Raw genomic sequence first — 11,775 nt, 5'->3', positions numbered from 1 at the left:
TAATCACCAAAGGTGTACATTTGTGACACAACTGTTACAGCATCATAAACTACACACAGAGCTGCATAGTTTCAGAGGGAACACTTGGGCCAGTTAAGAGCCACGTGTGTATGTGCCAAGAACTGTATTAACAACGTAAATGTTAGAAGGACAGAGATGGAAAGAGAGAAGGACACAGAGAGTGTGTGCTTGGTGGTAGTGTGCGTGTGTGACTGTGTGTATGTGTGTGTGTGTCTGAGTGAGAGAGAGATTCTCCTCCGTTCATCTTTTAAGTGGGTAGGGGGTCAATCTATAAGCCTGGAATGGGACAGCTCAGCACTTGTTTTGGCGTACAGCTTACTGCAGTGCGCGCACAGCGCCCCACTGTCCATCTACCTCAAAGTTACGATCCAATTAGCAATTAGGAAGTCATGTTCACTGCTGTGCCGTCGCGGCACAATTTCATCTCTGTCACTCGCAAATTGTCTTTTACATGGAGTTCGATTGGCATCGTAAAAAATGATTTTCCGGGTATACGTGTTGTGACAAACCGATTGCATATTCACTTCTAACTATATTAAACTAGGATATTCAGAGAATTGCGCTAGTTTTGACAAAATACTTTTAAAATATTCTTAAAAGTTTGGCCATACGATGAGAGAGAGAGGCAGCTGCAGGTCTCACAGCTTCTGTTATGTGACATCAGGAAGTAGGCAAAACAAAAACGCTTTAATTGCGCTAATAATTTTTTAAAGCATTATATATTTCAAAATTAATCATGACGATAAACACATTCATTTGGACAGCCCTAACACACACACACATACACAAACACACAAATGCACTGTAAGCTCTGCTAAATATACAGTACTGTAATGATCTGCTTAATGAATAAATAGGTTTTGTTTTCTCCAAACCAGCACACTGAGACATGCTTGCTCATAGTCTGCCTACTGTAGGTCTGTTCAGAAGAGTCTCCATGGACTGAGAGGATGATTACATCTGCGTCATCTGTGCTACGTACAGACTGTGTCCGCAGACCTACACTTTCACCTTCAGTGAGATTGTGTGTGTGCGAGAGATTCTCATGACCTGCGTGTGTGTGTGATGATTTGAGAGAGTCTGATGGTCTGTGTGTGGGTGTGTGTGTGTCTGTGTGGGAGGGGATTCTGAAAGTGGGTGGGATTAACACATGATGCTTCGCTTATTGGCAGTCTCTGACCACTCCACCTTATGTAATAGGGATCAATTAGGGAAGCGCACTGTGTATGTGAATGTGTGTGTGTGTGTAATTGGGCCTAGTCAACCCTTGTTGAGGTCAGTCCTCTTTGTGCTCAATAACACCCCTCACCCCATCGCACGCACACACACACACACACACACACACACACACAGGCTGCAGACAGAACAGCAAAGCAGCAAAGGGCATCCATCAGAGGTCAGTGCTTGAAATAAACCCACCGAGCGTCCGGGCGTTTGCTGTTGTCAACACAAAGTGGCCCGACGGCTCTACCCCAAAGGCCGCCCTCACCAGAGCAGGCTGCACAGCTTACCGCGAGTCTCCAGTACACACACGTTGGCGCAGACTGTGTGTGTGTGAGTGAGCGTGTGTGTGTGTGTGGGGGGACACACACTTGTGCTATTGAGTTTCAGTGGGAATAAGGCTCAAGTCTCAACACAGTTGGATGGATAGGACAGATAGATTGATAAATATATAGATAGATAGATAGAAAGATAGATAGATAGATTTGGATGGATGGATAGATGGATGGATAGACAGATAGAGAGATAGAGAGAGAGAGAGAGAGAGAGAGAGAGACTTTATTAATTGAGGGAAATTTAATCCTAAGGGAAATTTTAGTGAGTTAAGTTTGCTTTCTCAAATGACAGCTCAAGACCTCTCCGATCCTCAGGCATGCAAACTCCTCACCTTTCGGCGAAATTCGCCGTTTTGAATAAAAAATAGGTGACTTACATGGTTCGTGCAGATCCGATGAGAAAATATTTAGGGGGGGGGGGGGGTCAAGGTGAATTGAATTTACAACTGAGTTTAGAAATCATGCTCAGACGCTAATGCATCTTGAGGTGTTTCTAGAGCCGCATTTAAAACGTGTCTGATCAGCAAGGGATGCGTGAATGTAGCCACTATGCGTTTTATAAACATTAGCCTAGTGAAAGCTAATTGTTGACAAAGACGCAACGCGAACAGAAAGCGCACGCCAAGTATAGCCTCTGTTGTGAGCGCAGATACAGTAGATGCGTCTGAGATGTCAGGTGGAATATAGTGATTCTGGCGAGAAGAGATGCCGAGGGATTTCACAGGTGGTCTAGTTAAAACTTTCAACTTCTATTAGAAAAAGACGCTGAAATTAGTGTAGCAACGTAGCATAGGTTGTTTTCTTCTAATGATGAAAGTTAGCGAAGTTAGACAAACATGTAGACATAACGAGTTTTTTTGATGAAGAATGCGTGCAGTTTGAACCATCTAGATCGGCAAAAGGTGAAGCAAATAGGCAGACTTTATCAGTATATCAAAGGCTAATGTGACAGTTGAATTAAATGCTCATAAACTGGGCTGGTTCGTTTTGTCCAGAGACGTAGTTGATTGACATGATAATGCTGTCTTTAAGAAAAGTGGGCCCTGTTACTCGAAGCACACTGCGCATAGACCTTACGCAAAGCCTACGCAAAAGATATGCAACTCAAATGATTCGTAACGTAGCCAAAAAAAGTGGCGACTGCTTCAGACCACACGTAACGCACGTAACCGTTTGAGTTATGTGTGACTTGCAACAATTTTCAGCAACACCCGGATCATTACGAGTTCATAGCCATGCGTAAATTAAATTTAGCCTACATTTGATTGTCGAGTTACAGGAGGACCCTGATCAGTAGCCTAGTCTGTGTGCCTACAGGTAGCTTACAGTTTATATGAAGACAGTTCACATAACTTTATTGGTTGGTTAAACACACTAGCACAATATAGCCTAAAAACCACAATCTGTTGTAGCCTAGGCTGCATATTAAAACGTTTTAAAACACAAAATGAAAGCCTATCTACCCTATTTTATATAATAATATTAGTTTGAAATAGTGTTTGTCTCAAGGAAGATTATTGATTAACTGGTTTGGTCCAACAAATATTCAGACTTTTCCTTACTCTGATAGTTTAAGTGTCCATTAGGCCTATGAAATCATCAGAAATGTGTAATAAGTACATAATAAGTACATAAGCACAGAGAAAGAGAGAGATAGTAAGAAAGAAAGAAAGCGGGTCCCTCACACTTTAGAAGATTTGTTTCCTTTTTTCTTTCCTTGGGGGGGGGGGGGGGGGGGGGGGGGTCGGCGAAGAGTCTCACCTTTTTCACCCCTGACCAGTTTGCATGCCTGGATCCTGCCTCCCTGGAGCACCCAGGAGTGTGAGACAGCACAGGAGTGAGACAGCACAGGAGTGAGACAGCACAGGAGTGAGACAGCACAGGAGTGAGACAGCACAGGAGTGAGAGACAGCACAGGAGTGAGACAGCACAGGAGTGAGACAGCACAGGAGTGAGACAGCACAGGAGTGAGAGACAGCACAGGAGTGAGACAGCACAGGAGTGAGACAGCACAGGAGTGAGAGACAGCACAGGAGTGAGACAGCACAGGAGTGAGACAGCACAGGAGTGAGACAGCACAGGAGTGAGAGACAGCACAGGAGTGAGACAGCACAGGAGTGAGACAGCACAGGAGTGAGACAGCACAGGAGTGAGACAGTGCTTTAGGTCACAGGTGTGTGACGGCAGAGATGAGTTGACCTGACTCGCCGTGACGCCCCGAGGACGCCTTACCTGCAGGATGAGGATGAAGTAGTCGATGGGCTTGCCGCGCAGGTACAGGAAGTTCTGTGGCGCGCGCTTGTCGTTCTCGTTGAACTTGAGCTCCTGGATGACGTCGGGGTGCTTGAGGATCCGCAGCAGGACCTTGTCGGAGATCTGGAGTGGACTGAAGAGGGTCACCTCTGAGGACAGATGGAGAGAGAGAGGGATAGAGAGGGAGAGACAGAAGGAAAAATAGACAGAGAGAGAGAGAGAGAGAGATATGGACAGACAATAGCCGAGAAAAGAGGGTAAGAAAAACAGAGGGAAAGCGACAGAGTGGGTTCAGGAGGGCAAACATAGCCCAAAGCTGTCAGAACTGAGGACAGTGTGGGCAACAATGGCCCCCCTGCACACACACCCTTCTCCCTACCTCTCTCCCTCCCCCCTGGGATCTGATGCAATCTGATGCAATCCACCCCATTCACACCCCATCCCCCAATCACAACACACACACACACACACACACACACACACACACCTGTGGCCAGGAAGCGGTGTGCAGCCAGTAGCAGCTGAGGGGAGACCTTCACTTTAGATTCACTCTCGTCTTTAAAGGCTGAGTAGTCCCGCTTACTCTTGTTAGGGTGCACCTTTTTCTTGTTACGGTTGTCAGCTGAGAAATGAGAGAGAGAGAGAGAGAGGGAGAGAGAGGGAGAGAGAGAGAGAGAGAGAGAGAGAGAGAGAGGGAGAGAGAGAGAAAGAGGGAGAGAGAGAAAGAGAGGGGGAGAGAGAGAAAGAGGGAGAGAGATAAAGAGAGGGAATGAACTTGTGTTAATATGGAGACCATCAAAGAAACGCTGGTAAAGGTCAGCTAACTCTTTAAATTTAAACGAACACAACAGAACTCGGGAGGCGCTATGGAGACCAGACCACTAATTAAGCCAGGAGCGATGTGGAGACACCGTCCAGAAGGCTCATTAAACTCACTGTAGAGGTCCGGCACTCTGTCTTACACACACACACACACACACACACACACACACACACACACACACACACACACACACACACACACACACACACACACACACACACACACACACACACACACACACACACACACACACACACACACACACACACACACACACACACACACACACACACACACACACACACACACACACACAACTTACTGTAGAGGTCTGACTCGTCCAGGATCTCGGACTTGATGATCTCCTCAATAACGTCCTCCAGAGTGACCAGGCCCAGGACCTCATAGAAGGGGTCGCCCTCTCCCTCGCAGTTTACCTTCTGCACAATGGCCAGGTGGGACCTCCCTACAACATCAACAACAACAACAACAACAACAACAACAACCACGGCCATTACATTCTGGGAGAGCATTTTCAATTTTACAGCACCCTCAGTAAAACACTGTGCATTGGCTTACAAACTCTTTTAGAATTACATTATGCAAAACAGTTCCTAACACTAAGCCTAGTAATTTAATATGAAATATACAATTGGACTAGCCAGACTCCTTAAATATACAGTACAGGCAATGCATTTCTGAATTTCAAATACTGGCATGGCAGTAGAGTAGAGTTTTATCGCCATCTTGGCACCTAACCTAAGACCAGCTTAGAGCAGCTAAAGGGTGATTATTACAGAAAAAAGCCTCATACAATAGTCTTTTCTCGCATTAAATGAACACTTAGCTTTTATGTGTAAATCAGCATAGCAAATAACTGGTGTAGTACTGCAATTTTTTTGCATATTTATTTATTCATAGTTACAACGGTGTAACTGTGATAATGTTTAAAAACGAAAGGCAAAGTTCAAGTTTGTTGTCAAGGTTCTTTATGTTTGAGCACATGCATTTCTTTTTTTTTTTTTAAATATCTGTTTATTCACCAGAGATAATCAAATTACATACAAGAAATACATTTGTTTTACATTTCTCAATAGAACCCCCCCTGCCCACCCACCCACCCTCATCAGAACATCTGTGCGTCTCAGTATATCAGTCAAACAAAAGACAGTAGTAAGTCAAATATACACTTATTGCCATCGTATACCTAATAAAAATATAGCTGCAAGCAGCAATGTGGGGGCCAAGCAGGCAGGTCAAAAGGCCAGAGTTGCCATGGTAACTCAATGTTGTTAAGTCAGGTATATAGATTTAAGCAGTCACAAGAATTTTTATGTCAAACAACCCAAGATTGGCCGAGATGCAAGCCCACTTCCTGTTCGGCGGCTTCGCCACCAATTTCGATTGGCTGTTGCGGGCGAATAGTTTAAGATATTGTTCCGAAAAGCAAGGCCTATATTAGAATCGGGCTAAAGATCATCTGTGTGAAGTTTCGTGAAGATCGGACACATTTTGCGACCTGTGGAAATGTTTCAGGGATTTTGATTAAATCCAATATGGCCGCCGAATCAAATATGATGATGTCACAATTTGAGCTGGGTCATCATAAGGACCTCCAACAGTATAACCAGGCACCAGTAGCAAGTTTTAATTCCAAACACATCAACAGCTACAGGCCAAAATGCCTTTTTTCTAATTGCAGTGCCCCCTAGAGGTCAAAGGTCACCAAATTTCTTGAGCCTCCTTCTGATGGGGTCCAGAGTCCATGTACTAAGTTTGGTTTTGATGCGTGCAAGGGTTGCTGAAATATGAGCCCACTTCCTGTTTGGCGGCTTCGCCGCAAATTTCGATTGGCTGTTACGGGCCAACGGTTAAAGTTCCGAAGAAACAAAGCACGAGCTGAATAAGGCATGGTCTGAGCATACCCTGTGTCAAGTTTGGTGTCGATCGGACAAAAGTTGTGACCGATATAATCTTTTAAGTGTTTTTGATGAAATCCAAAATGGCGGAAAATCCATCATGGCGGAAAATGACGTCACAGGGTGCGTTGAACTCGGGCTGGTCCAAGGATTCCAGAGATACCTGATTTTTAAAAATTGGCCAAAGGGGTCAAAAGTTACGTGCGTGAACGCACGTCTAACTTTGACCAGTTGGTGGCGCTAGAGTGGTTGAGCTGCCGACATGAAACTTGGTCACAGGCATTATTAGACTGTCCCTAATTAGTGTGCCAAATTTCACAACTTTTGACCAGTCGGTTCTATGGGCTGCCATTGACTCCAATGGCAGAGGTATAATAGTTTATAATAATAATAATAGTAAGAAAACATAGAAACACAATGGGTGCCTTCGCAGCTTCGCTGCTTGGCCCCCAATAATAAGATATACACAATCCAACAATAAAACCAGTGATACATAAAATAATATGGTAGACTCAGGCCTTGGCCATCAAATCAACTTAGTGCTTTGCATGTCATTAGGGAATCTCAGGAAGGGACTGAAGGTTTTCAAAATATGTTATCAATGGGTTCCAGATACCATAAAAAAGATCAGTGGACCCTCTAAGTGCATATTTGATCTTTTCCAATTTCAGATACATCATAAGGTCCGTCAGCCATACAGATACCTTTGGTGGATATGGGGATTTCCAATGTAAAAGAATTTGCCGTCTGGCAATCAAAGTTGAAAAGGCTAATATATCTTTATACCTCGCCATCCCTATAAGGTTGCTCGACACTGTCCCAAAAATTGAAGTATATACATTGGGCTCACAATCTATTTCTATAACTTCAGACAAAATTTTGTAGACCCCTGACCAAAACTGATCTAAACATGAGCATGACCAGAACATATGGGTCAAAGTTGCTGGGGCACTATGACACCTGCTACAATTGTCATCCATGCCTGCAAATATTTTTGCCAGTCTAGCTTTAGAAAAATGCATCCTATGTAGAACTTTGAACTGGATTAAGCTTAGACGAGCACAGGATGTAGTCCCATTGACCCTACGCACCGCCTCCTCCCATATACTATCTGGTATCGTCTCTCCCAATTCATCATCCCATTTTGATCTAATCTTATCCAGAGTATTATCACCATGAGAAGTAATGAGAATGTAAATTCTAGAAATAAGACCCTTTAAGTTAGAAGACACTTCCAAGACATCCTCCAAGACAGATGGATCTGGTTCATTTGGAAAATCTGTTGTACTACCCTGAATAAAGTGGCGAATCTGTAGATATCTAAAATGATTTGAATGGGAGAGATTAAATTTTTCACATATGTCATTAAAACTTGCAAAAACACCATCCTTATAAAAATCTTTAAATCTGACAAGGCCCCGCCTGCTCCATTCCAAGAAAGTTGCATCTACTGTAGCTGGAAAAAATGAGTGATTACGGCAAATTGGGGCTAGAATTGAAAAATTAGGACAACCCACATATTTTCTAAATTGTTGCCAAATACGTAAAGTATTAACGACCGTTGGATTTGAAGTATATTTTGAAATAGCCAGAGGCATTCTAGAAGTTAATAAGGCTGGAAGTGATGTTGAAAAACAAGAATTATTTTCAGCCTCACACCAGACCATATCTGATGACTGACACCAATAAAGTATTTTCTGGCAGTTTGCTGCCCAATAATAAAATTGTAAATTTGGCAAACCCAAACCTCCGTTGGAACGATGTCTTTGAAGGAATCTCTTTTGAATTCTAGGAGCTTTCCCGGCCCAAATAAATGATGTAATAGACTTATCAATAGATTGAAAAAATGATTTGGGCAGAAAAATGGGAAGGCACTGAAAAAGATAAAGAAATCTAGGGAGAACATTCATTTTAATACAGTTGATCCTACCAACCAGTGATAAATGAATGGCATTCCATCTCTGAAAATCAGACTTCAATCTATCCACTAATGAAGTAAAGTTTTTTTGGTATAGCTCAGCAAAAGTTTGAGTCAAATTAATACCTAAATACTTAAACCCATCTCTAGACATGCAAAAGGGTAAATCCGAGTCTTGAAGAGACCGGGCCAAGACATTTATAGGAAAGCACTCACTTTTAGTTAAGTTCAATTTATAACCAGAGAAAATACTAAATGTTTGCAAGATATTCAACACATGTGGAATACAATGCACAGGGTCAGATACATATAACAACAAGTCATCTGCATATAAAGATAACTTATGGGTCAATCCCCATCTATGAATTCCACATATTTCTGGCTTTGACTTAAGCGCAATAGAAAGCGGTTCAATAACTAAAGCAAATAGAAGTGGGCTTAAAGGCGATCCCTGACGTGTTCCCCTCGTCAAGGAAAAATATTTAGAATGATTTCGGTTGGTGACTACTGATGCCTTTGGACTGAAATATAAAAGCTCAATCCATGCTCTAAAATTAGGGCCAAAACCAAATCTATTCAAACATTCAAACAAAAAACCCCACTCAACCCTATCAAACGCTTTTTCTGCGTCCAAAGAAATGACCACTTCAGCCACTGAACTGGACCCCGGTGAATACAAGACATTTAGAAGGCTACGCACATTTGAAAAAGAATGCCGTCCCGCCATAAAACCTGTTTGGTCCAGGGAGATCACCTCTGGCATAACTTTCTCCAAGCGGCGTGCAAGTGCCTTTGCCAATATTTTGACATCACAATTAAGTAGGGAAATAGGGCGATATGACCCACATTCCTTTCTGTCTTTTCCTGGTTTTAACAATAAACTTATAGAAGCTTCAGTCAATGTCCTAGGCAGAGAACCATTAGCTTTACAGTCATTAAACATTTCAAGTAAAAGTGGAATTAGTTGCCCTGAAAATTTCTTGAAAAATTCAACTGGGTACCCATCAGGGCCCGGCGCCTTCCCATTCTGCATGGTCCTAATTGCATCCGCAATTTCAGTGTATGAAACAGGAAATTCTAATTCTGCTCTACTGACTGGATTAATAGTGGGCATATCTAAATTGCTGAAAAAATTAAACATAACTGTATTGTCTTCAGGAGCTTCAGATGAATATAAATTTGAATAAAATGCCTGAAATGTATCATTAATTTCTATAGGATCAACTGTAAGTTCCCCATTGTCTTTCATTATACATGAGATATGTTGTTCAGATGATCTGCTCTTCAACTGGTGGGCCAAAAGACGACCAGACTTTTCCCCATGTTCATACAGAATGCCCCGTGATCTCAACAACATCTTTTCAGTCATTCCCGATGCCAACAACTCATACTTAGCCTGAAGTTCTACTTTTTCTTTATAAAGTTCTGGGCATGGGTTAGCTGAATACTGGCTATCGATCAACCCAATGGCTTTGATCAATCTTTCTTGCTCTAAACGTCTACTTTTATTTAGCATGGATGTATATGATATAATATTCCCCCTAACAACAGCTTTGAGGGTCTCCCACAAAATAGTAGGAGACACATCACCTCTGTTAAAATCAAGAAAATCATCTATGGCTGATGAAATCATTTGACAAAACCCCTTCTCTTTTAATAAAGAAGCATCCAATCTCCATGGAGTATACTCCACACTTTTGTGTGATAAACAAAGTTCTAAAAGTACTGGAGCGTGATCAGATTCAATTATAGAGGAATATTCAATTGTTTTAACCAAAGGCATCAATGCACTATCAATAAAGAAATAATCAATTCTACTATACGTACGGTGTACATGGGAAAAATAAGAATAGGCCTTGCTCAATGGGAAACGGAAACGCCATGGATCAGCACAGCCCACCTGATCCATAAACATTGACAGTCTCTTCGCCATTTTAGAGGGAGAGTTCGATTTTGGATTGGAACGGTCCAAGGATGGATTAATTGAACAATTTAGATCTCCTCCAAAAATAAGAGAATGGGAATTGAGACTTGGTATAGATGTTAGCACTTTTTCCATAAACCTCTCATCATCAAAATTAGGAGCATATATGTTCACCAATATGACAGGCTTAACATATAAAGACCCTATTACAATGACATATCGCCCTTGTGAATCCTCAATTATCTTTGTTGGACTAAAAGGAACTTTTTTATGTATCAAGATGGCCACCCCCCTAGATTTATGAATAAATTTTGAATGAAATATTTGACCCACCCATGCTTTCCTTAATCTAAGATGATCTTTCCCCAATAAGTGGGTTTCTTGCAAAAAAGCTATTTGGGTCATTCCACGCCAAATCAACCAGAGCCCACGCACTTGCGTCTCAAAAAAATCTGAAAAAAATACCATGTGTGCCTATGTTACCCAGGAGACACTCTGTAAAATGTTTTTGAGCTAAGATCAACACTTTTCAAGTAACAGCCAGTTTTACAGGGGGAGGGGGGTGTCAAATTTGTTGTACCTCTTTTTTTTGTCAAAGTTCACAAGCTCATTGCTCAAGAACTAGAATCTGTAGGAGGCTCAAATTTTGCAGGCTGGTGCATAAATAGGAATAGTATGCAGTAAAATCACCACGAGTAGTCTGGATGATCCTGCATGGTCATAGCAGTCCCTCAAAGTTGATCAAAATTGTATTGGAGTTCTTGGCTGGGCTCTGTTTAGGCTTACAGAAGACATATTTATACTCAACATAGGCTCTTGATTTTTTTTCTCTTATTGAGATCAGTAGAAACACTCTCCGAAAAAGCAATGAAGAGAAAAGAAAATCCATCAGGGACTGAACAGCAGACCTCACAAGTTTGAAAAATAATTTTGCATCTCATATTCAGAGCACCCTAACACCTTGTGGGAATATACAAAGATTTTTTTTATATTTTTTTCGTTAATCTGCATTACCTCTTCTTTTTAAAAACACCAATTTGACTTGTCTTATGCGAATCTTTCTTTTTCATTTTCCACCCTAAACATGGACAAAATGCACCATTGAGATCAATATGTTTTGTCCCCACCCGGCAATTTCAGTGATTCAGTGATTTTAGTGGCACCTAGTGGTTACTCTATACAAAACAAATCTCTCAATAGATCTCTATGGTGCATTTTGCCCTTGTTCAGGGTGGGAAATGAGAAAGAAAGATTTGCATAAGACAAGTCAAATTGGTGTTTTTAAAAAGAAGAGGTAATGCAGATTATAGAAAAAAATGTAAAAAAAATCTTTGTATATTCCCACAAGGTGTTAGGGTGCT

At 41.8% G+C, this 11,775-nt stretch overlaps 1 protein-coding gene across 1 annotated transcript in view; it reads right to left on the bottom strand.

Annotated features, from left to right (window-relative positions):
• Nucleotides 1-11,775, bottom strand: part of LOC134101236 (metal transporter CNNM4) — a 32,244-nt gene that overhangs the window by 11,798 nt on the left and 8,671 nt on the right. Inside the window, exons 2-4 of the mRNA XM_062554832.1 lie at nt 4,976-5,119; nt 4,318-4,452; nt 3,810-3,979 (exon numbers count right to left, since the gene is read on the bottom strand). Coding sequence (XP_062410816.1) covers nt 3,810-3,979; nt 4,318-4,452; nt 4,976-5,119 — 449 coding nt within the window. The remainder of the gene's footprint in view (nt 1-3,809; nt 3,980-4,317; nt 4,453-4,975; nt 5,120-11,775) is intronic.

Source organism: Sardina pilchardus, chromosome 14 (genome assembly GCF_963854185.1).
Source record: "Sardina pilchardus chromosome 14, fSarPil1.1, whole genome shotgun sequence".
Taxonomy (NCBI): domain Eukaryota; kingdom Metazoa; phylum Chordata; class Actinopteri; order Clupeiformes; family Clupeidae; genus Sardina; species Sardina pilchardus.
Note: the sequence above shows the minus strand (reverse complement) of the source record. Positions and strands in the feature narration are given on the sequence as shown.